This window comes from Ptychodera flava, chromosome 5 (assembly GCF_041260155.1).
Source record: "Ptychodera flava strain L36383 chromosome 5, AS_Pfla_20210202, whole genome shotgun sequence".
NCBI lineage: Eukaryota > Metazoa > Hemichordata > Enteropneusta > Ptychoderidae > Ptychodera > Ptychodera flava.
The window spans coordinates 34,247,214-34,274,840 of NC_091932.1; the positions used below are offsets into that span (position 1 = coordinate 34,247,214).

The following is a 27,627-nucleotide window of genomic DNA, read 5'->3' on the forward strand; positions in this document are numbered from 1 at the left end:
TTTTAGCAACAACATCACAAGACCTAGAATGGTTAATTGTCGATTGAGGTTGAGAGGTTGAGGTTGAGAGGTTGAGAGAGAGAGAGAGAGAGAGAGAGAGAGAGAGAGAGAGAGAGAGAGAGAGAGTATGTTTTCAAAATAATAGTAGACTCTGCAGTAGCAGACAACTTGCAACAGGGAAACACATGTACCGACACAGATCGATGACGACGTATGTTGAAATAAACGTTTATTGCACATAATATTTTCGCTTAAATTAAAGCAAATGTTCTAGAAGATTCGGTACAATACGAGCTTGGGACAAGGTGTTAAGGAACGAGCACCACTAGATAGCGCCACCTAGAGGCAATGGATGATTTGTGGCTCGATGCAAGTATGCTTTATACAGATGACGATGGGCAGATTTACAAGGAATAGTTATGTACTTGTGAATAGATGAGAATTATTGATAGTAACTCAGTAATGTTTTGGATCATATTTGGTAAAAAGGCCCGTTTTTATATGGGTTTGTGGGAGGCCAGGTTTCCCTTTGACTTCTGGTCGACAAACAGTTTGAACTAAATTTAAGTTAGATTGATTTGTTTGTTACATTGTGCGAACAAATTGCAAACAAAACACACAGGGATTAAAAATTAGTGCTGAACATCTTGCCGGATGTGGTGAATAACTGGAACACCAAAATATCAAAGTTATAGTGATCTTTTCGATCGATATAACACTTTACGTGCACCTGCATCAAGCCCAAATGACCGCTCATTGACATGATGAAAACGGTTGAGAACTACAAAATATGATCTATACTGACAGCAAGTAATTGGCTTGGACATAAAGAGTGATAATGATCAAACACTATACGGTATCACATCAAAAGGGCCAAGACTGTAATGTGAAAATGAGATTCTCCGACAGTAAATTACACTAAAATAGAGCCATTTTCTTACCCTCACATGCTATTTTAAAAAGGCTGTTCCCCTACCAGTCAAGGCATGTGGTTGAGTGTTTTACCCTACAAGTGGCTCGGTAAATAAGCGTCAAATGATCAATCGATCAGTATGCATGTGACATGGTAGTCACGTGCATGTGACATGGTAGTCACGTGCATGTGACATGGTAGTCACGTGCATGTGACATGTAGTCACATGCATGTGACATGGTAGTCACATGCACACTTCTTCGCCGATGTGAGATCAGCTTGATTTCAGAATATTTCCCAGGCGTGATCGATACACTCACAAGTTACAGGCTTGACTCTTCAAACACATACCACTTTATCATTAAGTAGAAGTTTAGAAAACCGACAGTACGACAGTAATTAAAAGAATGGTCAGTTCAAAAGAAAAAGTGGCAGAGTAACTTGCCGAGCGCAATTAGTTACCTACGTTGAATCACTCGGCAACTCAACCAGCTAATTCCTTTGTAAATTTTTGTTTCGATGAAAATAAATATCAGTGAACCCATAGATCGAGGCAGATGGAATTACAAAGGTAACCCTATAGCAAGTTAGCCATCAAGAAGTTCACATTTCCTTGATCACTATATCAAATCTTCAGGTGAAAAGTTATCAGTCAAAAATGCTGGTGAAAGTTGACGTGTCACACTTTAATTCTAGGTTGTGTGGCACTTGCTTTTTCAGTCATTCGAAGTTCGGAGACCAAAATTTCTTAAATATCTTAAAATCTAGAGCACAGATCTCCTCTACCAAGAAGGCCTAATTCGAATTCGGTAAACTAAAAAAAACTTGCAAGGTTAAATGTTACAACCGCTGTAAAGGCATTTCATGCATAACTTTGTGTAGAAAAGCTTTATCGTTATTGTATATAAAGGCTAATGCAAATAGTTTTCGTCATTTGGCAGTAAGGACATGTATTATTAAATTAAAATTTCAGTGAAGTCAATGCTTTCTCACATGCAGGTAACTACAACCATTCGACAAAGTAAAATATTGCCTTTGCTTTTACAACTTACACCTATTACTATACTCTTCAGGTTTTGAAATTTGTATTGCGAAAAAAAACGAACAACTTTGTAGTTTTATAATAAATATGTCATATTCCCCCTTTAAACAATTACATTTCAGGAATAAATGGCCAAAGTTCTATCTGAGGACGTTTACAGTTCGACTAATTTGTCATATCAATGAAGGCTACTTTGATTGATGACGTGTATCCTTGTACTCTCGAAGTATTTCTACGTAAAAGCTCAATTCAGTTTGAATACTGGTCTAAAATAAACATCTCAATACTTTCAGTGTCGCCGAGAAAACCGTAATCGAATCGGAGAGGAAGACTGCGAGGCAAAATATGTATAGCCACGTACTACTTGCGTGTCAGCGGATTCACTTCTCACTCGCATACAATCACTGATCAAAAATCACTGACACAATAATTTGAAGAAGAGCTTGCTGTGCAATCTACGCACTATTACATATGCAAATGACAAACAAATGAGTCCGTGTCAGCCAAACAGTGTGTAATATTGTATGGATTTTAGCAGTAAGATATTTTAACTTTGCGACTTAGTTTACTGGTCAGGAATACAAGAACTGCGGCTACATTTATGGTGCTTGGATAGATTTGTCTATGACAAATACACTGTACCCTGATGTTTGGTTCAGCCTACTTCCATAAAAACTCTTTCTTACTGAAAAAAATACGCTCGACATTTAATTCCTGCTGATACAGGAGTAGCCTTCGTGTGTTGGTGTACTAATCTATAAGGCAGAAAATCTGGAAATCAGTCCAGCTGTTTTCTCGGCCGACTGGGCCGGACTTAAACAGACGACCAGGGTTTTAGATCTCAGACGATATCCTTTTTCGGACGTGTCATTACGATGTAAGTCGACGGAGCTCGCTCTTCGGGAGCAGACGACACTAAACTGTCGTCTGGATCGACCCTGTTTGCGTTGACCTTGCTTTGTTGAGGAAGTCGGCGATTAGGTCGTACCCAGCATCTTTCGCGAGCTCGGCTGCAGTGGCACCCTCCTGAAAAGGTCAGAAAAATAGATTTTTCAAACACGATTCACTTTGTGTTGTGCAGTCAATGCTTCATTCTATTGCAAATTCCCGTCGGTGACTTAGATTCACTGTTTTCATGCAGGTGTCTTCATTTTAGTCGAGTTTAAACTACTCATTGGTTGACCGCCAGTCTCATGGCGTTCTCTATACCCACTTCATCAATGGCACTCGTTCGCTTTGTGGAAAAGATTATAGACATTTCTTACTATTGTTGACGGTAAGAGAGGGCAAAATTGCGTACCATACGACAGGTTGTAGTAAAGTCCAAGCTAGCGCTTTGACAACATTACAATTTCAAATGTGACAATACGGGTTAATGTCACAGATTTAATATTTTGACGTGAAAGTTCGATTCAAAATACATAGCCGCCACTGAACCTGACTCAAGTTATATCGCGCGACGAGAGGCGCGACGAGAGACATCGATTGTGGTGTGGAGACATACAGAAATATGTTTCTAATAAATGAGACATGTCACATTTTGTTTTTCTGAAATACACTTGTAATAACATAGAGTGCAGATCGGTAGGACTATATCTAGTAAACGAGCGCACGTAGTTATTGACATAGTTAGGTTTAACATTTTTAAAAAAAATGTCTGGTTCGGTAAATAATACGATCAGCGAATCTCCTTCACGGGGAATATTGAGTTATTATAATTCCGAATTAGCCATTATCCTGTAGAGGGCGCTCTGCATTCCTACTACTCACAAGCTGAATTTATCACCGGAATACAGGCTGGGGTGACAGCGCCCTACATACTCAAAACGATGATCATGGTAGTTTTGTACCCTACCGTTTGGCCATGGGCTTGATATCAAGCTATTGATGATCTTGGCGAAGGGTGTATGTATAATCATCGCGTAGCATTCTAGGTCAAATACTGTAAGTCGCCATTCTAACAGCAACAGATTACGTTTTGGTATGAATATCAGACTGTGCCGAGTACATGCATAGGCATGCTCAGTCGTCCCTGGTCAGATATGCATACAGCTATCTTTGATAGCCTTGAACTGATATCACGTTCAAAAATAATTAATTTTACAGGCTTCTTTAACATGCCTTTCCATCTTCTTATTTTTTATTTGACTGTTGATAGGATGGACATGTCGTCATGAGTAAAAGTGGCGTAAATAGCCTCATACAGCTTTTTGACTGAATTCACTGTCTGCTCACCTTGTTCTTCAGGGCAGGACTAACACCGGCAGCAATTAATGCCCTCACAACATTACCATGACCAAATAAGGCAGCCGCGTGCAAGGCACTCTCCCCATTCTACCAAAAGACAATGGAAATACAATGTTATCATTCATATAGCACTCTCCATACTTGAAAGGTTCGCCTGAAAAGCGACTTCTTAGTTTCAAGGTTTGTTTGACTGGAGAAAACAATGCGACTATTCATTTGCCAGTTACTCACTTCCAAGACGCTGACTGATGCACCATGCTTCAGCAATTCGTTCACCACGTCCAGATGACCCTTGTGTGCCGCCTTGAAAAGTGGCGTCGCGCCATCCTGTAATGACGACATAAAAAATAGAGATTGAAATTTCCTGAGTTCATTATTGGACCGTGGGACCTGTTTTTTATGTTAATGTGCGGATTCTTCGAATAATGAGTTCCTAATGCTTAAAACAGAAACCAGATGGCATTCAGTGATTATGTTTGTGTCTTGGAGAACCTAACGACTTCTTAAAACAACAACAATGTGCATTCGATCTCCACCATGTTTGTACTTGTGTGATTGTATGACGCATAGCAGGCATGATTGGCGATGCCATGGTAACAGCAACACTACAATTAGCGAGAGTGGATGGTAACCGAGCAGACAGCGTCGGTCAATCTTGGCGAGTGCGAATGATTCAAATAAATAAATAAGGAACCTTGAGCAATCTGACACGACGGGTACAGCAGTTTTGAAAAAACTTCGATGTTGCTTTTCTGTATGTGTAAGACAAGGTGCAGAATGTGCTTGTGTAGTATTTTGCTCTGAAGTCACACTGTTAACATCAACGAGATATGGAGAGAGAAAGCATAGTGCTTGACGCCAGCTTTGTGATTTTTCAATTTTCTGGAGCCTTTTACAAGTAAATGCGCACGGCATTTCCTTACGTCTGTAAATGTTAAACATCTCACCTCTCTCGATGCGTCGACCTCAGCGCCAGCTTCTAGAAGGGCTTGTACGATAGGTATATGACCCATCTGTGAAGCTATCCACAATGGGCTCGCCTTGTCCTGAGCAAAAACAGAACCATCATCAATGTATTCGTTTGTAAATAGAGGTACTAAACTGGCCACTTCTTAACCTAACGCAATCTTACTTGAAGTGAGATTGTGCTCAAGTAATTTTACTATTTGCAGTTCTGTTTCCAAACTTCATTAAATAAGAGCAATAGATGAATAACATTTTCACGGCATGTGAATTCGCTTTACACATGTTTCAGCAGCTTATGGAGTGACCGATGTAGTCGAATTTAGCTTACGGGATGGGGAAAACTCACACCCTGCTGACGCATGATAATGACGCAGCGATATAAAACAAACTGTGTGGTTTAAATAGTGTCACGGTTATCGTAGGAGAATATTCGTAGAATTGATGCGTGGTTGTGGCAATATCGTTCTTAATTAATTTTATCACTAGCAGTACGATGGACACGAAACCAGCAACAGTGGGCTAACAGCGCTGAAAATAAATATCTTGGTGACATGGCAAAACTTATGATCACGACTGTCAGTGTGTAAGCAGCGACATATTTTCTGACCAATCGAGAAAGCCACGGCAACTGCAGCGTATTCAAATTATGAATAAACAGGCAGTTTGACCTCAGCTGACCTATATTCAGTTGTGGTAAACGAAAAGACTCGACTGAAGCAGGCAGTAAATAAAGTAAATTTTAAATAGTAACGAGGAGACTGGGGTAAACTGACCTTTCGCCTTTGATTGACCTTTGCACCTTTTGATAACAGATATTTCAACATCCTTACGTGGCCGTTCTGTGCTGCAATAAATAAAGGAGACGCTCCATCCTGTGTGTAAGAAATAGATACGTCAAAGTTTCAGAGAGAGAGAGAGAGAGAGAGAGAGAGAGAGAGAGAGAGTCAAAATATTTACCAACTTAGTTTTCTCCGATCTATTTTCATAGCATAATGGAATATTTCCATTTTATCACCTATGCATTTTATCGACATCAAGCACGCACCAGTTTAATAAATGTCATGTCTGCTCTGGCATGGCGGTAGTGGAGCGTAGCCAGAATTAGGTCATGAACTTACAAAGGAATTGAAGCAATTCTGAAGAGGGCAACGAAAACCGGAGTTTGCCAATTTAGGGCACGTCATTTCGTGAATGCCTTTTTACATCATTTGTTTATTTAACATTGGGAACAACTGTTAAACATCAGCAGCGTTGATGACATACATACACCAATCTGAACGCTAGTGTATGAAGCAATCTTGTCGTTATCCATTCATCCATTGTGTGTAGACATGTCAGTCTATGCAGAAGTTGGGGGAGGGGGAGGGGCTCTACAATGGAAGAGATAAGCGGGTTCAGACATCCCACGACCAGATCCTTAGATTTTGTAGGTCACTAAAATGTTTAGCTTATGACCTTCAATGAGACGACTGGGTCTACGCTCAGGACATGTACTACGAGAACATTATCACACATTGAGCAGTATGATAAACGGCGGCAAAGTCCGAAGTTAAAACATCGCTCTAAAACTCAAAGTTAAATTTCAAGCAACCTCTGAGCACGCCACCTACGTTCATTTCTATATGGACATCCGCTCCCCTTGAAACCAATTCGTCGACGACATCAAGATGACTACACTGGCAAGCAACAAAAAGCGGTGTCCCACCATCCTGAAATGACAAAACTTATTAACCAGCTGAAAATTATCTTGTACTTAATCACTTCGTTTCATATATTACAGGAACATACAAAGCTATATGTAAAATTATGATGAATGGAATTTAATGATAACTATTGTCAACATATGGTATACTGTTCCAATTTTCCAAAGTCCATGTTAAACTGGCATACTTACATTACTTGGAAGATCAACAGTTGCCTCTCTGCTGATAAGTTCTTGCACTATTTCCAGGAATCCACCTTGGGCGGCAAAAAACAATGCACACGTTCCCGTCTGCATTTAAACATAAATTTACAAAGAATGAGAATTATTTTAAATTGTCTCCTTTGGGTCGAACTTCTAACAAAAATGAAAGATATTGTAGGCCACATTTGTGTTTTGTAGCAAGAGTACTTTCAAACTCTGAAAACTGCCTGGAAGTATGTTTTACCTATTTTTACCGATGTCTATGTCCGTGTCTGTCATTGTCTCTTTCATTTGGTCTGTCGATCAGCAGATCTGTGTGTATGTAAGTATGTATGTATGTATGTATGTATGTATGTATGTATGTATGTATGTATGTATGTATGTAGTGTGCACACAGCGTGAACGTACGTAAGCATACGTATATATACTTGTATTGATCTATCAAAGTATGAATGCAATCAAGATAATGTATATATCATGTATGAATGAATGTATTTCCTCGTATTTGAGTGCAAGGCGGTGTGGCATGGTGGCATCCATGAACAACGCTACGTACATGCCCGTTTATACGCATCTGCCATGCATGATATTAACCCCTCTCTTCATGCTTGAGTGAAACCAAATGTTACCACACACCAGCTTATCTCAGAGAGATCTATGTACCCTTGATAGTAGCTCGTCACTTAATGTGGTGACATGCCTCGTTTAGATAAAGTAAACAAACGTTGCTATCTTGTCTGGAGTGTGTCGTTCTCGTTCAAGTATATCGGCCGTTTCAAGTAGGAGTGAAAAGATTTACAGAGCTGCACATGGCAGCTTCAAGTAAACGATATAATGGGCGTGGGATTAGGTACATGAAATTCGATCGGCGTCCCAATCACTGTGTACGGGAAAACGCTTCTGCTGTAAGCACTTGAATTTCGAGTGCTTTGGGCAATCACGGTAAGAAAACAATTTGCTATTGACGAGGGCAAAGGACAGCTGCGGGTGCTTTTAGGGACTGGACATAAATTACAGGGGGGGGGTGGGCCGGTGTTTTTCGAAAAACCGCTGCGTAAAAAAGTGACCCTTCAAAAGTTCATGCACAAAATTAGTGACCCTCCCCCTTATCCGTGCATGAAAATAAGTGACCCTCCCCTGTTACTCAATACCCCCCAAAAAACCCGCAATGTGCTAAAGACCCCCTTCTGACTTGCTGTACTTTTTAAGTCGCCCTCCCGAAAGGAAGGAAAATGTGGCCGATATAACGCGTTGTCCAAGAAATATCAAATCATATGCGTGTGATAATTCATGTAAATGTACTTTGCTTGAAGTGGCAGGTAAAAAGTGCATGCCTGTACAAAAAATGTAATTTTTAGATTTTATCTATAATGTTGATTCACTATACATGTAGTCGACTATAAGAAAACTACGAACGTGTATTTTCCAGTATAAAACTAGCTATATCTGTTCATATACAGATGTTTAATAACTGATATAGATATACTTGATTAGCATGGGTTGTTTACAAGTGCACATGTGAACAAGATATTTGATTTTGGAATTTCTGTCAAAATGTTGATCCACTATACATGGGAGTCTATGACAAACTATACATGGGAGTCTATGACAAAACTGTCAAAAAATTTTCAGAATAAAAATTTGCACTATTTGTGCATATATGGACCTCAATAATTGACATAATTGTGCTTGATTAGAAGAGGGTGGTAAAATGTGCATCTGTGTACAATAACTTTGTTTTTGGAATTTCGCATAAAATGTTGATCCACTATACATGGGAGTCTGTGACAAAACTGTAAAAAAAAATTTCAGAATTAAAAAATATGCACTATTTGTGTATATATGACCCTGAATAATTGACATAATTGTCCTTGATTAGAAGAGGGTGGTAACACGTGCATCTGTGTACAATAACTTTGTTTTTGGAATTTCGCATGAAATGTGGATCCATTATACATTGTAGTCTATGAAGAAACTATGAATAATTTTTTTAATACAAAACTTGGCAAATCTGTGTATTTATGTATGCTTGATTATTGATATTGATGTTCTTGATTAGACTAGAGTGGTTACAAGTCCATGTGTGTGTAAGAAATTTGATTTTGGAATTTCACCGAAATGTTGATTCACTATACATGGCAGTCTATGGTGAAACCCTATGAATAATTTTTTTCCAATACAAAAATAGGTAAATCTGTGCATTTATGTACACTGAATTATTGGTACTAATGTTCATGATAGACTAGAGTGGTTTCAAGTCAATGGTTGTGCAAGAAATTTGATTTTGGCATATCACTTAAATGTCGATTCACTATACATGGCAGTCTATGATGAAACTATGAATAATTTTTTTCCAATAAAAAAATAGGATAATCTGTGCATTTATGTACACTTGATTATTGGTATTAATGTTCATGATTAGACTAGAGTAGTTTCAAGTCAATGGGTGTGCAAGAAATTTGATTTTGGAATTTCACTGAAATGTCCATTCACTATACATGGCAGTCTATGATGAAACTATGAATAATTTTTTTTCCAATACAAAACTTGGTAAACCTGTGCATTAATGTACACCTAATTATTAGTATTATATTCATGATTAGACTAGAGTGGTTTCAAGTCAATGGTTGTGCAAGAAATTTGATTTTGGAATTTCACCAAAATGTTGATTCACTATACATTGTAGGCTATGAGGAAACTACAAATAACTCATAGGTTATCTGATCCTAAATTGTTATTCAAAAGTTGTTCGACCTGAAGCTTCCAGTTGTTATTGATGACACTATGCACTATTCTGAACAGTTTGTATTCTGTCAATGTCCTCAAAAAATTAAAAAATGTACATACAGCGACATGAACGTTTGACACCGACCTATACCAATGTATTGTCAATGGGAGAATGATGTCAAACAAGTAATCTCCCAAATTGTTATTGAAAGAGTTATTATAGGGGACAGTTATGCACAATAGTGTTGAATAAGTAGAAATCATAAGAACTTAAATCAATGTGGCTGCTTGGATCATCAATACATTGTTTATTATACCTGAAATTTGCGCCCGAAGGGCGCGCCAAAAATGGTAATGGCAGAAAATGAAAGTGCCAGGAGGTATTTTTTCTTTTTTCAGTATTCCATAACGTGCACATGCAATTTCAGCTTTGATGCATGAAAAAGGTGACCCTCCCCCATAGGCTTGCACAAATTTTATGACCCTTCAAAATGCTTGCGCGAAAAATGGCGACCCACCCCCAAAAACACCGGCCCACCCCCCCTGTAATTTGTGTCTAGTCCCTTAGCTATCTAAACCTTGTGTGTGAATGAAGCCGCTCTGCCTTTCATTGGAATCAGCCGCAAAGTTCAACTACAAATTTTGAAATTATACCAGCAAATATGGCAAAACATAAAATATGAGAGAGAGAGAGAGAGAGAGAGAGAGAGAGAGAGAGAGAGAGAGAGAGAGAGAGAGAGAGAGAGAGAGAGAGAGGGAGAGAGAGAGAGAGAGAGGGCGTGAACGCCGATAAAATAATTTCCAGCCTTGCTGATCTATAATGACACTGGTAAAAATAGTCGCTCTCAGCACGACGACCAGCATTTTGTCTGAAATCTGCTAAATTGGGACCCCTATCATGCATTTTCACGTCATGGATATAATACACTTTGTATTTTCTTACATATTCGGTCAACTGACCTAAATAAATTGATATAAATTGATCTAAATTTCGAAATTCATGATAATTCCAAATCTACATATCAAAGGTATTTGAGCAAACTACAAATTGGCGTTCGAAGCAAAGCTTGTCCAATAGCATGAGCCAGTTCGACCCCTATTTGTGTGGGTTTTCTCTGTGTGTACGCGCGCTCGTGAGTTACGGACAGAATCCGTCCGCTGTAACTTTCATGATGGATAAACTGAAACAAACATAATGGCGGTTGACACACGTTACACTAGATTCCTGTATGGAAACAATGCCGGTAACACGTTGAAAGAATAGCATGTAGACGGACGTATAAAGGTAGACATATAATATATAATAGCTCGTCCTTTTTTTACCCAATGGAAATTGAAAAATTTAATTCGAAAAATCTTTTGTTGATTGTAAAGTACAAATAATTGAAAAAGTATGAACATAAATGGGCACATAAGGAGCTTTACTGTAAATTGCCCCAAAACGCGTTGATTTACAATAAAGTGCTGTATAATGCTGATACCCTAGCTTGATGCTAGAAATACTCTTCTCGAAGCTTGTAAGCCGAAATGTAAATAGAGTTTCGTTGGAGGCCCACCTACTGAGAACAAAGTGAAATTTAAGCTAAAGATAGATTTGCCTTGTTTAATATAACCTTACGTTTCATAGGGATTGTTTTCCGTTTGTGCAGCGCAGATCACTTCTAGAAGTCTTTAACACAAGCGAGAACAATAACAGATGGAAATCTTGCCATTTTAGCTGGAAAGACAGACTTTGCTTAAAGGCTAGGGTTACAATGTCGGGCTATAGAACAGATAGAAAGCATGGATCGGATGGAAGATTAATTGACTCAAGGATGAGAGATTTTATCTCAGAAATCTAGGACGGAAACTAACCTGTCGCCTGGCGTTGGGGTCGGCACCCTGATCAAGCAGTTCTTTGACGCATGAAAGATGATTGTTGGCGGCGGCAAGTATCAGGGGTGTGGTTCCTTCCTGCAAGAGAAAGTTATGCATTTTATGAGATTTGTTTCAAAAATGATCTTTATCAAACTACTTCAAAACCAATACATACATTAATCTGCACGTCTACGGAGAAGGAAATTTACTCGTCGTTCATTAGAAACAGTGTAGGTTTGGATTTTTTGGGGGGTCTAAAGCAATGAAAATGGGCAGTGATCACAATGTCGTATTTCATCGTGACCAACACGTGACTATCATAGATGTCAACCCTATCAAACCTAGTACAGATTAAGTTCTTCTGTCACACTGTGTCGCAACAATGAAAGACTTTCACTCGAGTCGTGCTTTTGATGAAATAAACTTCACCAGAACTAAAGGATGTCCTTGCACGCAGTCAAACTCTACGTCAATGCTCACAACACCTTCATGATTTTCCGTATAAATATCCCTAAAAACAAAGGCAATTCTGTACGAGCAACATGCGTTCATGGTTGAATTGCAGTGCGCAGTGTTGTTGCGCAAAGGGTAATTTTTCAAGTCTGAAGGACACACCGTGGCTCCAACTGCACAATTACGCTATCGCACAACCAAAAGAAAACACTGCTGACTGCCAGTATATCATCTAATCCCTTCAAATCCTGATATACAGCTCTTCCTGTCGTTTCTTTTATGTTTGTATCCAAAATAATTAATCATCAGCTTAATGTGTTACTCTCTCCATCATTATACAGGCAAAGTTGCAGGTCATTTATTTCACGTTTTCAATCCCATGTTTTACCTAGGGAACACGCAACGTTCATGTATGAAATGTTGGGAGGCTAACACTCGAACGTTTGATGAGTCAATCGCATTACATAAGGGAAATAAATAACTGTTGCCGACTTGAAGATTATCGAATTTCATGAATCTTCTAATTTTAATTTTAAGTCCTGCTTCGATATATCACATCGTAATAAATACAACCATTTACAAATACAGTCCGATCGTCCATCACTCAACACATAGGGCTGGCGTACACTGACATGAGTCTAGGCTATATGGAGACGGAAATTATAACTTCTTAAGCTGTGCTTTCGATTTTCTCGCAGAATTATTTGTCAAACTACAATTATGAATTTATAATATCATACAATTTTGCCAACATAGCATTGTTTGTTGGACAGATTGTCTTCCGTCACTTAACTCTTGCGTGTGCGATTTCTGTCGACACACAGACAAATTCACGTATCCATTGGTTTCCATGTTGGTGATAAGGTAGGGCCCATTTACTCAGGTGTGTCAGATCGACATCCTTGTCGTAAAAGGGTGACGCATGCCGCGATGCGGCACGTCGCATTCCGATCACGTATCTTACGGCGGCAGAGAGTGATTAGTAGCATGAATGGCAACGTTGTTAGGGACGACTCTCATCGGTGCAAAAGGTCGCAGAATAGGGGCGAACACTAAAATTACCATTCAATTTGCAAATACACAACGTGCTGGTCATACTAAAGCAGAAAAGAACTGAAGTCATTCACGAGGAATGTTCTCACGTTAAGCAAAGACTGGGAAAAGGTTAATGTAGAATCGCCGTACTCAAAACGACATCATTACTTGGTGAGCAGTGATGATACTGTACAAATTGATTATCCTCAGTCCTTAAATTGTATATCTGCCATCTCCTGGCCACAACTCTAATTTCATTTCAGGTTCAAAAGGCTGTTCGATTAGGCCTAGAGTTTAAAGTATTTAATCGATCACACACTGCTATCAACGGCGTTACACTAATGAGTTCAGAGGTTAACGAGCTCCGGTGACAGGGATTCTCAACAGGCCTTCGAATTCTTTACAATGTGTGAATATATGCAACCCCCCCCCCCCGGGATATACGTACGAGTTGGTTTGGGTGATCGCTCTGATTGGTTCTTCCATTCCCCTCACCTTAGCTGCTGATTGAATGAGTCATCTTACAGCTTTGCAAATCAACGTCTGTTTATTCAGAACCTCCCGCAGGTGGAGATATCGACCAGTGCGATTCGGATGATGATGGTCACCTGACCGGTATCTGATTATCGTTCCGGAAGCGTCTTGTCTTAGAGATTTGATATCGTCACATCATGAATTGGCAGGCTATACTTAAAAATTGACTACTGTACGTGTTTTCGCATCGTAATATTTAGATTTAGACATTACTTTCATTTTTGTTTGTCATTATTCCTATGCAACTCCCCGCAGTGATATATGACAACGTCAACATTAGAAAGCCTGGTCGCGTGCACGGCGATCAAATTCGTCGATGACTGTCGGACGTCATTTCCGGGCTAGATCAAAATAGTGTAATTCAAACGTTGTGTTACATTCAAAGCCAAGGTGAGATACGCCTATTTACAGCAAATGACAACTTTTTCTGAAGTAACAAAGATGAAGACAATACTCTTACCAATTCATAGACATTCTTTAAAGGGATGCAATCGTCGGAACTGCGCTCAACGGGTCGCTAGGGGCCCCTACGACCGATATGAAAACTGTCTCCAAGTTACGTTGGCGATTGATGAAAGTTAAAACATGTTTGTCATAATCTACATCGTAAATCTTTATATTGCAGCTGTGTCGACATGGTGCATGTATATATAGTACAAGAAATACATAGTAAACAAGAAATTCGCATATGCGCAGTTCCGACGACCACCTCCCTTAAAGTAACGTCCAAATTGTCCACTATGTCCATCTTAAATATCATCATGATGATGATAGTGAACACCTCGAACAGCGGAACAGCAGTTTAGCTCAACTTTGTTTTTAGGGCTTTAACCCTTTCAGGCAAAGACCCCTATATACAGGGGTAGCTCTGGTAAGTTATCAGAAAGTCAGGCCTGAAAGGGTTATTACGATGCAACTTCTGTAACCAAACAGTAATAAAATCCTAACAGCAGTGAGTTGCTAGAAATTCATTCAGGGACGGACTACATGGATATATGATTAGCATAAATTTTGATATAATTTTTCATCTTTGTTATCAGCGTTCTTATCTCTACCGTTCTGTGATATTCAATTGAATACATAAGTTAATTAAAATTTTGTCATGCAATCTGCGGAAATTCAATTTCGTCCGCACTGACGGATGTTTAGCGATGCATGTACAACATTAATCTCAAAGGCCGTAGAGTGTACTAGAGTAAAAGTGATATACGACAAACGTCAAAAATATCGCCCTTTGAAAGAACCGACGGTTGAATATACCACTATATTTTACGTATATTCACAAAACATTTCATTTGTATTGTCAGAAAGGAACAATTGTAGTGAAGTCTGCATTTGTTAAATTTTTCTATGAGGCCTAATACAGAGTTAAGTTTCGCAGTGCATGTATACTGGGCCATCGTTGTGGAATTATAGTGTTCTATGTCTAAGTCTCCTGCGTTGTGCAAGAAAATGATCACAGATATGATGTATTTTTACGGTATTACTGACAGCATAGAATTTAGCATAAATAGCACAATAGTCTGTCATTTAGAATTTGGGGGAAACACGCTAAGTATCAGATATCAAGCGGTGATTTAAACGGAGATATTGTGGCCTCAGTTAAACTGCAGACGCTCTGATTCTCACAAATCATTAATTTGAGCCACTTCAAGGTACCTTGCAGGGACGCTCCTTGTCAACGACGGTATATTAGCCAGCGCATTTTCCCACCTCATCGTCGAGAGTCAAGTTGATAGGAAAGGCCAAAATGCAATGTAGCCTTAGGCGATGTTCATTTAAAGGGGCAGTTTTCAATCCCTGGTTCTAGAATTAGTGGTTGTAACGTTTACATTGACTGTTTGTGTGATTTTAGTTCTTTGTTCTTCTTTGAAAGCTATGCATATTAGTTAGTCAATGTGCTCAGAGATAAAGCTGATAAAGAATCCGCCGCCTTCAACCCTTTCACCACCATGGTTTGTCCCAAATCCATCGAGTTCTACGGTAAAGTTGGACCTGTATACAGGGAACTGGGGGTGAAAGCGTTAAGTCACACCGTGAGACTGGTCTCTGCCGCCCACTGTGATTTCCATCATTCTACACGTTTGCCAATATGTCTCTTCAATGTCATCCTAGGGAAGGCCCTGTTGGGTATTCTCGATTTATCATTGGTATTTATACTGGTACTAAACGTGCATTTAAATGAAACAGAATCGTGATGATCAGGCTAAAAGTACAGTTTACATGTATTTGTGACACATAAACGGCGACATCCCTTGTGTGTTTGGAAACCAAACATATCCACTTACAGTTTACAATGTCTGGGCGGCACAAACCGACACAGAAATACAAAAAAAATATCCACGTATATCAGACGAGCTGTAATGATGCCAACTGCACACTGCTCAGCTGTTTGAAAAAGTTGGCCAGTGATACAACCCTCATGTAGAGAAAAGCTGCCATCATAATGCAGAATGCATAATACATGGCAAATATTTATTTCGCCGGATGTCATTCTGCGAAAAATTTACAATTACTGATAATACGGTAGATGTTTAAAAAGTCAAAACGTAACTCGGTACGATATATAGCTCAATGAAATCCGATACAATAGCGATGAAGTATATTTTACTGCGAAGGCAAAAACAGAAAAACTAGATTTGTTTCTGGTCAGCGCTCGCATCATTTCAGAACCTGTGCGCCATGTCTTTTTTCAGGTAAAATTTCCGGATGAGTCAGAATTTCGTGTTGTGGCCGGCTTCAATTCGAAATTGTTATGATGCATGTCCAAAAATGCTAAAAAAAAGAGAAGTATTTTGCATCAATAGTGCCAAACCAGCATTGTCAGGAATAAAAAAAGAAAAAAGAAAAGAAAACCGCCTCTTTTTTGGCCTAACATTGAAATAGTCCATCTGGATTATAGTCTTTACCCATATCTCAACATATCATGTTATCACAGAGTTTTTCTTCTTTTTTATGGGACATATTATACCATCCTTCACTATACTGTACTACAACGGCTACGACCTGAATCACCTTTCAACAGTTAAAAACTGCGAAAATATGTTAATGTTGGTAAGCTGGGAAATGATGCTGAGGTTTGTCTATCCATTTCAACTCTACTCCCCCTCGTTGTGTACTAAAAGCAATGATACGCGGAGACAGCCGGCAGCGCTGTTAATAGAGTTCTAGGTCATTTACCTAAATAATCAAACATCACAGAAAGAAAAAAAACAATGACAGTTGGCAAATAGGTCACGTGTGCAAGTGATAAAGTATGGATATTGAAATGCCTAGGGACGATAAAAGTTGGGCCTCAAAAACGAAATTGCGAAAAATGCGCAGAGAGAGAAAGAACTCATTTATTGGGAATATATTATAAAATGGAAGAAAAGTCGACCACTTGTTTATTTACTATACCAAATGATATCTTACATGTAGTGGTGGCAGAGTTACATCGCAAAAACTATACCAAGAAATAAGAATGGAGTTTACACTATCCATTTTTAATTACCGTATCATATGTGCAGTGGACTTGACCTTTGACAAGGAGCAAGTCAAACGTATACAGACAACTTTGTTTGCGCGTAGCTGTGGTAATTGATTCTGCATTCCCCTTTGGACAATCTATTATTCAACAACGACGACAAACAAACCCTATCAAGAAGAGTTTTAAATTACAAAAATATTTGTACTGTGACTTCCTCTTGTTAATCACACGAGTGGGGGGTCCCTGTTCATGACGTTCACGAAGTTTGCATTATATCCTGCCAAACACAACATCATAACAAGAAAGAGACAGAACTACACAAAAATACGACGAAAGCGTGGTCGATAGAAATGCCTACATTCCAGCATAGCTGCTATACAGCAAAAGAAATAGGACACTATTTCTGGTATGTACCAGAAAATATGCTAATGGCAGTAGAAGCTGATCAAACAAACTGCGGACATATTATTATAATTTTATGTTTCACGTATATCAAACTTGGTTAAATATTCGCAACATGTTTACATTCTGAAGTCTTTCCTTTTCTCTTAGCATAAAAGTAATACCATAAAACGGCGACTTTAACCTCCTTCAAGCTAGTTATGGACTTTGCTCAGCGTGCGCAGTGTTTTTAGGACCCGCCTAGAGCTATCGAAATGCTGCTGGAATGGCCTGTGTAAGGGGGCAGCCAACGATGTTGCTCAGAATAACTGTGTGTGAGCAATTTCTTCGGGTCGGTGCGCACTTTTTTCCTGTAAGCAGACGATGTAATTCCATTCTCTTGCAAGGCGGGAAGTTTGAAGAGGCGGGCAAGGAGTGCCAGTTTGATCCGCTTTTCCCCCCAGAAATTTGCAAATTGGGCCGGAGGAGGGGACAGAGATTTCGGCAAAGGAATATTAGTGGTGATATTTGTAGTGGGAATAGGGGAAGGAAGAATAAAGGTGGGGGAACTAGCGGGCGGGGAGGGGAATATTTTCAATCTTATCAGTAGGGCAGTTCAGTAGGAAAAGCTGATATTTTCAACTCAATTTTTTTTTACTTAAAAATACGATATAGAAGCATATGTAAATAAGAGCAGTACTGCCTTTATCGAAATCAGCTATATAGTGTGATGCCCCTGTCAGTGGTAAAGGTGAACGACAAATTGGCAACATACCATAACGGCCAACGTAAGTAATGATCGAAAGAAAATGTTTTCTCATTATATGATGTCACTGTCCTCTCAAAAACTGCCTTGATACGTGACACTCCCAAACTCCAAAGCATGCTGAAAAATAATTGATGGCAACGTACAGGGAAAATTGAATGGTAGATTATCATCACTTTGTACTGTATAAAAGTGACTTATAAGCCCACTGGGCTGGGCACCGCATAGAGTTGCAAGTCACAATAATAATCAATTACCACTACATTACTTACAGCAGCCTGAAAAATGGTCAATCTTTACCTAGCTGGCTGTTAGGAAATAATCCAATAAAATGAGTTTTAGCTAACCAATTGGCATAAGGCTTCCGAGACACTCCACATCTGCCCAATAATTGTCGACTTGTTGCTAAGGACCGTACGCGTAGGCGAACAGATCCGTGATTGGAAAATCCGTGTCCAGAATTTGTGATAGCGCTAAAATTTGCACCTGGCGGAGTTTCTATTTTTAAAACATCACACTCAACACGACTCAGGCCCGTCCACAACATCTCGAGTGTGATTTTTTACTCTTTGGGACTCTCACTAGTACGCCGCTTATCTTCCTCCATCTCTGACTATAGACTTAATAGGTTACATGAATGCCTGTACTTCCGTCAGGTTTATTCAAAAGAAACTTTCGGTAACGATTAATAAGTAAGGTATTAGAAAGACACAAAGTTGTTGAATAACGAGAAGATATGGTTTGATGTGTACGGTCGTTTCTTTAAGCATAAACCCTCGAGAAGGGGCTATGCTTTAGGGTAGTATGCGCCTCAATAGTGAAAGAATTAAACTTTTGCTTAAACTTTTCTCAATGAAACTTTTAACCATTCTCTTACGGAATCAAGACTAAAGTCACAGGTCACAATGCAAAGTTTGGTACCAGTGAAACATATTACCTGACATTTACCGATATTTCAAATTCAATATGGCCGCCATCCTTATGTTAACTCTAACATAAGGATGTTAAACTAAGACGGTAAAAATTTTTCTTAATGCAAGAGCTTTAAAATTTATTCCAAAACTGGTAGATAAGAAAATAATTGTGAAAATTTGAGAGCTCGAATGTCTGTCTCCAAGGACATTCTATGTTTATTATTTTTGTAAATTGCCTAAGATGTTTTCTCCGTTAATGAATACTTTTCCTCGACACACAGCGTTGAAACTTTCCACCGAACGTTTGTTCAGCTGAAATCTATTTCATGTCAATACAAATATGAAATAGATATGCCTCTCCTCCCTCGAAAAATCTGAACCATTGAAAGTTGTCATCAGATCTATGAAGAATATCAAATTACCATAACCAGTCAATTCTATTCACTGTGTTAACACGCTGCATCATGACATGATAGCTCGATATCACGCGAGATATTCTGATACTTAACAGGCGATCAGAGGTCTGGGAAAATATTTCGCGATTTTAAATTTGCCTGTAAAAGTATATCCAAAATAACATACAGAAATGTCTTTGAGCTTAGGAAGGCATAGAGTTACGCAACAATACGTTAATACTGATGTAATTTAAGCCATCCTGTAACAGAAAAAAATATATTTACGTGACTGTCTGGGAAATGATATCTACGCTCTATTATTTACTCTAACTCGTCTTGAATATTACTGGGCTCTGCTCTCATTTTCAAGATTTCAGTTTATCGGTTGGATGATTAGAATCTCTTGCAGTACCATTAAATTGACAAATGGACTGATTCCAATGGCTCGTTGAAACCAGGCAATCTGAAAACTGATACCTTATCTCTTTTATCAATTTCGTTGAGCAAAGCTGACCTCATCCCCGATACGCAAAGCTGACGTGACGATGTGTCTGTCCCGTCGGCGACTTGGGAACACATCGATTCGCATGTCTGTCGTTTGGACCTGATTGGCAATCTAGACGGACGGTGGTGTTTTTGTTCAAATATAATCGCGGTAATAATTTACAATAATGGCTTAAAGATAATTACTACAAGAAATTATCCAATTAAAATATCCAATTAATTAGTAGTTTGGTCTGGATGAAGGCTATACAGGGTGGACAAGTTGCTGAGCTTGCTACAATGTAGCTATAGCTCACTTCTGATCGATCATCGTACACGTGCTGTCGCGACTCTACGTTCTCATTTATTTATGGCAGATTACCGGGGTCCCCGTGTTTGAATAAAACAGACACGTGAAATATGTTTATGAGCAACTCAGCAAAGATCTCATTTCGCTCAGTGAACTTCACAGCGAGGCTTTCATAACAGAAAATAGTCTATGGCAAACCACAAGCCCAATGCGCTAGGGTGTTTTGCTAGGCCACAGTCGCTCCCTATCCATAGCAAAGGTTCGCCGTATCAGATTCAGGTTTATTTTCTGAAAGGTTAATAGCCGGATCGATAATTACAGGGGCGCCGGTGATATTTTAGGACCTGAATTTGATTTCTTCAGAATCGACGGCATTTACCAAGTCAACAGTGTCCCATTCAGTCCATCGGTTTCTCATTTAAATTCTCCCATCGTTTGATCGATGTATCGACCAATCAGTTGATATGCACCGGTCTCTTCCGATGCCGTGGGCGGCTGTCGGATGATGTTAATCCGTTGATGTGACATATGATGGTCGACCTCCTTTTCTATCAACAACATTCACACTTTATTTATCAGCTATTGTGCCGTGTATGTCAAGATTTGTTTCACTGCGCTGTGCAAAAATCAACCTTTAGTCAACGCAGTCAGTAGTCGTCATAAAGAGGCTTGTTAAGACATCCGAAGACAATACATATAAATTTAAATACACAACGAAATTATAAATTACAAATATTACAAATAATTAATTTCTTTCTATTGACCTTTGTGAGATTCTTTTCCTTTATAAACGAGACAGCATTCATACCGAACATAATGTTTGGTTGATAGTCAAGGTTAAATGTGGTGCCAAGCTTACTTTATTGAAAACAGGAATAATGGCATGAATAGGAATCGCAAGTCAGGGTAATTTAAAAATCACCCTTCTTTGAAAAACCATATTTTATAGCAACCACTGTACAAATTTCAGCCTTCGACGTGTACGGGAAATCAATGTTTTGAAGAAGAGATCTCTGACGGGTTTGCATTTACAGGAAAGGACATCGGTTTGTGATTCACGGGAAAGAAGCATGTCCCTTTTTGGCGTCGGAATGCCGGCTATGTTAATATATGAACGTAACGACATTACCACCGACTTATTGCTGTCGCGAAATTACATCATAGTACATGGACATATGCTGTTACACACTGGAAAATAAATTTTAGTAAATGTTTTAACACCTAACCGAACATATTTCACACCACTCATAAATCGTAACACTGAAAACGGCCAATAGGAGTTTGAAGCTCACAACACAAGCTGATTCTTATACCCTTTGAGGTCATGAACCAGAAGCATATATTTACAGCCTTATTTTCAACCCTGGTAAAGGAAAAAGAAATACTGGTTCATTGATCGTACAACACTACACTATCTGCAATTAATGGTGGGCTTATTTTTATCTTTTCAACCCTGGAAACCAAAAAGTCCGGTTCAAAGAATGCGGTTACCCGTGTAAAGGTAAAGATGACGAAACAAAACATGCCCAATGCTGTATCGTTTTTTTACGATGCCATCGCAATAATATCTTTAAGTTCACCTTGCATAGAGACGTTTGGCGAACAGTCGTGTGGCTTTCGCGTTTTCGTTCTTTAACACTTACCGGTATTTAAAAATAAACGTGTAAATATATAAACTGAAATATGTACATGGAATCGTCTGTTTTGGGCCAACTGATTCAGATTGTAGCATTGCTGGTGAATGACCTGCTTTCATTCGCTTCTAGAAAAATTGCAGCAACTCACAAAGCACAAAGCTGTCCACTGTGCCATAAATTGTGTATGGATGGTGTCTGACCATGCATGCAATGGGTAATTGACAATGGGTATTGCCGAAGTTCGACAACCCAAAGACGTAAAACATATGGACTGGTAAGCTAATCTATAGAATTTTGAACCATGCCAACTTTTCAATATGCACTGCTTATGCTGGCATGCAGTGGCCACCGAGCTTTTGGACTTGGTTGGCCACCATCAATAATTAATATATACCTTTGCGTGAGACCGATACTTGAAGGTAGTGTGGTCGACGCTTAAACCGTAAATCGTTGGCTAATGTCGTAAAGTGGTATAAATTTGCGACAACCACGTCCTTTAAATTCCATCACAGAGACGTACACCATACACATGCCAAATCAATTTTTGGATTCCTTTCCAAATCAGACTTGCCGTAACCTTTTGTAAACAACTTCACGCACTAAGTGTAGTAAATTATGGCATTTCTTTCCGTGAAGTAATTAGAAGCGAAACACAGATCTGACTTTCTTGCGAGGACTTGGAAAGAAAATTCATCCTATAGGAAATGACGATTAATCCGCATCTCCGATTCCCAATTTCAAAGTTGTTTATGCTAGATTGCTTTGCTTTGTTTTGCACATTGATCAGATTCCGAAAAAGGTCGCTGAAGGAATGGCAGTTTACTGGGCACAGCAAAGAATTCATGGATTACCATTGTAGTGGAATGTTTGCGAGGATCAAGCGGACTTTTACGTTTTCAGTTTTTTTGGGGGTTTTCAGCTCAGTGTTTAGCGAGACGCGAACGTCAGTCTGTTATTGTTGGAAAAAATGACACACAGTACAAATTATCGCGTGGGTTTGTGCGTAGAGTCTTGGCAGGTGCAAGGCTCTGACCACTATTCCATCAGGACGATGGCATCCTAAGCTGGAGGAAACGCCCAAGGTTTATGGCCGATTTGTCAATGTAAGTGTGAAATTGGGTAAAAGGTGTGCTTCCTTCTAGGTTAAGGGAAAGCATTTGTTCAGATGACGTCATCGTTCGACAATGTCAAAAATAATAGCTATTTGGAGGGAACGGTAGATTGTAAGCAACAATGGTGAAACGGTGATTACTACTTTCGCGATTTTGACTTTTGACAGATTATGCTAATTCAACATTCCGTGAGAGATGAGCAGTCAGGTATCCTACCGGAAGTCAGCATCTGATTCAGAACCTTGACTGTCTCTATATTGCTCGGAGTCCTTGTCTGTGAATAAAGGTTACCATCGCAAATATTAAGATGTATGGACGCGTCTAAATGATGATGCTTTTCACTGTTCAAAAAGTTCCAATCTGGCTCTAAAGGGCTACCGAGGACGCAGAATCATCACCCCCCTAAAAACAAGTCGGCGCACACTGGACTTATTCATTTCATCCATGGAGCCTACCTCCATGTTTCATCTGAAGGTCACCTAATTTGACATGCGCAATATAAGCGAGGTCATTTAGAGGTTCCCTGCGAGTTAAAACACGTGTTTGTCAAGTCTTGCTGTTATTCAACTGGAAAACCAAGAATGATTGTTTTATGTCTGTGAGAACCCTGGCTACATACGAGTACTGTTTACACATGAGCGTTTCAATGGTACATATGCACACCTAGACGTAACAAGGTCTCGCAGCAGCTTTAATATCTGGGATCTATATTACACTTACGACCACATATGTCACCTTCCGAGAGCTAGAGTGCGAGGGTTAGATTACTGTGGGCGATGTGTAATTTCAAACTGACTATCCCCTATTCCTGAATGCCTGGCAACACCGTTGACCAAGCGGGCGGTGGTGATCGAGAGAGGGTGGGTAACCTTTTGAAAATGTTGGACAGAAATAACCCAACAAGGACACCATTAGCGGGGTCATGCGAGGACGATTGCAATTATACTCCAGTCACACTGCTCAATCAACAAAAGGAGACAGAATCAGCACAACAATTTGTGATTTTAATTGAAACATTCTTGTAGGTCATTGTTGTTGGAATTTCAAGGTTTTGATACCAGGGCGTTGGGTTTTACAATGACCTTCTGTATGTACTGTGGGCTGACACTCAGAAATTCCACAGAAATGTAAAATAAACATATATAGAGAGTCTGCCTGTCTCATATAATATCACTTAGCCAGTAATTGAAATCATGATGATATCATTAATTACTCGCCGGGTCAAAAGATTATCAGCCAACTTAACGAGCCGATCGATGATTTCAAACTCGAGAGAAATTCTTTCTCCGAGTACACCTGTTGCACACAATGCATACTGGAATAAACTTTCGTTGAAATGTCCGAGATAGGTGTCTTGCATTTAGATTTATGGCGCAGTATAAACCAGCGGCGTCTCCCCGCAGCTAGCGCAGGGTGTGCAATGTTGAAGTTTCACGTATCGTTTCACGAGTAATAAACTTCTCTGCACAATAGAAACCCGCCAGTGAAATCTCGACAACCCCTAACTTAATACATTTTGCAGCGCATTTATAAGTAAAGAGCCCTGGTTTCTCAAACAGAAAACTGCTGACTGTATTACAGGGATGTCATTTTGAAATGCCCGTCGACGGATTAAATTTCCGGCAAACCCGCTTATTACTGAAACCCTGCCTTGAGGTGTCAGATCAACGATCGCATTAGGCATATGATGTTTCTTATGGGATGACCAATATTTAAAATGGTTTCGAATGGCAGAATATTCAGTTGAGCTTTGAGCTGTTTTGTGCTGCACAAGGGAGGATGTTCAACTTGCCAGACAAGGACTACTCGCCAGCTGAGTTCAGCAGCCACGGTGTTGAATTCCAATCTCCATTTTTGATCAGATCTAGGAATAGGTGTAATGAGGACTGGCATCAGACCAGCCATACTTGGTGTCATTACTATAACCCTGTAAACGGGGGACAGCGGTAAATTATACCACAGAAATAACGGCTGTACCAGCGATTTAGCTGCAGTGTAAATACAATCTGACCGTGACCGATCAAAGACAGCATGCACTTCAAAGAAGGGCCTTTCAAAATAAAGGTTGGCCTTGTTCTGCACCAGAAAACTAGCAAGTTTTATTTCAATCAGTCTTGTCGTCAGAATGTATAAAATGAAAAAAATTACAGAAACAAATTAGGTCAATCTATGTGTACGTAAAGGATAAAATTGTTAGTTTTGATATGCCTTATGACGTCATTATTTCAGAGACTTATCGATTGCTAGGTAAACTGACGCTTTAATTGCGAAAATGTCAATTGGAAGTTTAATCTATGTGTACACTGAAAATATAGAATTATAAGGTTTGATCACGGACCATGCTTTGATATATTTATATGACGTCAATTTTAATCCAGAGACCTATTCTTATCGATGGAGCGGTAAAATGCGAGAAAATATATTAATTTCATTAATAATTTAACAAATTATAAATAATAAATTGCTCGAATCCTCGTTTTTTTTCCCAGAATGTCAATTATTTTCAAAATATGGAAATTAAAATCACTCTACTTTCAAGTGTTTGATAATGACATTGAACACGAGTGCAAACACTTCTAACATTCATTGTTTTATGAACGGTAACGAAAATGTTTATTCTCTCGATTGGACTTTAAATTTGCATAACAAAGATTGACAAGCTAACGGCGCCATACAATTTATTATGGTGACAAACTGGTTCTGATTAAAGAGGGTCACGAATGTCAATTTAAGTGATACCCTACGGTGTTAGTAGTTAACCCCTTTCCCGCGTCCCTTTCCGCCTGGCTGTAGTTAGTTTGCCGGTTCAGTCGAAAATCATTTCCAAATACCTAATTACAGTTCACTGTGTGCAGCACAAACTAACCTTTGTATTGAGGGATAGGACGGTTGGCTATGGGGGTTGACGTGCAACAAACTTCTGTTGATATCAAGGCACATAACGTGGTTTTGTAGAAAATATACCTTTTGGATTAAATAATTGTGGTTTTTTAGCTTCCTTATCGAGAGGAAGTGTTGGCACAAATTCAAAATGGAATAGATAGATAATTATGCAATTCAGGTCGCGCCACTATTATTGGAAAACTGACCTAAAATGATTAATAGCGTGAATGGTTTCCATAGACGGTTAATGTAATTGTGCATAAAATTGTAAGCATTATTTGTTCTGAATTTCACCCACGATTCATAAACTCGTCCGTTATTTCCCTGTATCAGAGTCCACAGCAAGGTCGAAACTATTGCATAATGGGTATGACAGCATGTTACTCAATTACAAAATACCTTCTGCAGCGTGAAGTGGGGCTTCGAAGGGGTTTATCAGATTAGAAATTACAATGCTATTGTCTCGGTCTAACAAAGCTATTCATCGCCAGAAATATAGCGCAGCCCCTTTTCAATTATTTCCAATAAATAATGCAAGACTTAGAGCGTCTACTGAAAATCAATATTTATCATTTCAAGAGCCACTTGAATACTGACGTTAGGTAATGTTGTAACAGTAGCCAGGCATATTCTGCGTTTTATTCTGAACATTAAATTTACAAGTGTGGGAGGCGATTTTTGTAGGTTGTTGGCATAAGCTTATTTGGACTTGATTAGGCAAATTGAAAACAGAACTGCCTTCTCCGAGAACAAAATATGTTCGGTATTTTGTTGCTCATGGAACCAGTTTTAAGGTCAGCAGCGGTGACCTCTACACGGCGTTCACCGTGAGCCGCTTATTCTGGTAACGGTCAGAATTTGGGCATAAATTTTCTCGTCTGAACTGAGGTCCGGGTCAATACTCTTATGCAAAATTTAAGAGCGAAAATATCGACCATGTTTCAGTTTGTCTGCGGCCCCAACACTATGTGACGCGACGAAATCATCAACTGTTGGTAAATTTGCATTATTTGGTCTGTCATATTACACGTGTTTAGAACATTAAGTCGAGCAATATGATGCTGGATGCATCCGTCATTTGAGCAGTAGCTGTACAAGAGTGTAGCCCCATACTAAGGTGTGTGCTTGCGCGTATACAAACCTTATCTTTACAGTCAACATGCACTCGTCCGCCATCGATGACCCTCTTCAGCTGTTCCAAATTTCCCTGCAAAGCTGCTAAGTGTAACTGCTGGTCCGACGGAGTCTCCTTCTGCAATTACATTTGACAAAAGGACGGAATGAACGTGGGGGGATAAAACTACCGATCGGCACAAAATATCAAAGCGGAAGCCATGTTTTACAAAGCCGCAGAGATGTTCGATGATTATTACCTTAGCAGACATCGTGTGTCATTCCAGCTACAAACAGTCAGCTTGCGGGCCTTCCTCGTACAATCGCGTCAACGCGGATATACAATAAGTGTTTTTAGCCGCGGCAACTTACAATAAAAGACCAATGTTCTCTAAAGACGAAGAGATAGTGTACACGGCAGTGTCGGCTGTATCTCGGTGTTGTATCGTATTGTCGACTCCTGTGTCGAACAGACGATATTAAC

At 39.3% G+C, this 27,627-nt stretch overlaps 1 protein-coding gene across 1 annotated transcript; it reads right to left on the reverse strand.

Annotated features, from left to right (window-relative positions):
- Window positions 1–212: 212 nt before the first annotated feature.
- Window positions 213–27,627, reverse strand: LOC139133680 (ankyrin repeat domain-containing protein 29-like). The gene is made up of 10 exons (XM_070700433.1): window positions 27,404–27,627; window positions 27,172–27,282; window positions 11,656–11,754; window positions 7,063–7,161; window positions 6,779–6,877; window positions 5,942–6,040; window positions 5,150–5,248; window positions 4,434–4,529; window positions 4,191–4,289; window positions 213–2,981 (listed from the first exon to the last, which is right to left on the reverse strand). The coding sequence occupies exons 1-10, from the start codon at window positions 27,413–27,415 to the stop codon at window positions 2,871–2,873; spliced, it is 924 nt and encodes a 307-aa protein (XP_070556534.1). The 5' UTR covers window positions 27,416–27,627; the 3' UTR covers window positions 213–2,870.

What these genes read in the sequence shown, in the direction of transcription:
- LOC139133680 (XM_070700433.1), bottom strand. An exon ending in CTGTTGATCTTCCAAGTAAT is followed by an intron (nt 6,878 to 7,062) that starts GTAAGTATGCCA and finishes TTGTCATTTCAG; the next exon opens with GATGGTGGGACACCGCTTTT. An exon ending in ATGTCCATATAGAAATGAAC is followed by an intron (nt 6,041 to 6,778) that starts GTAGGTGGCGTG and finishes TCTTACACACAG; the next exon opens with GATGGAGCGTCTCCTTTATT.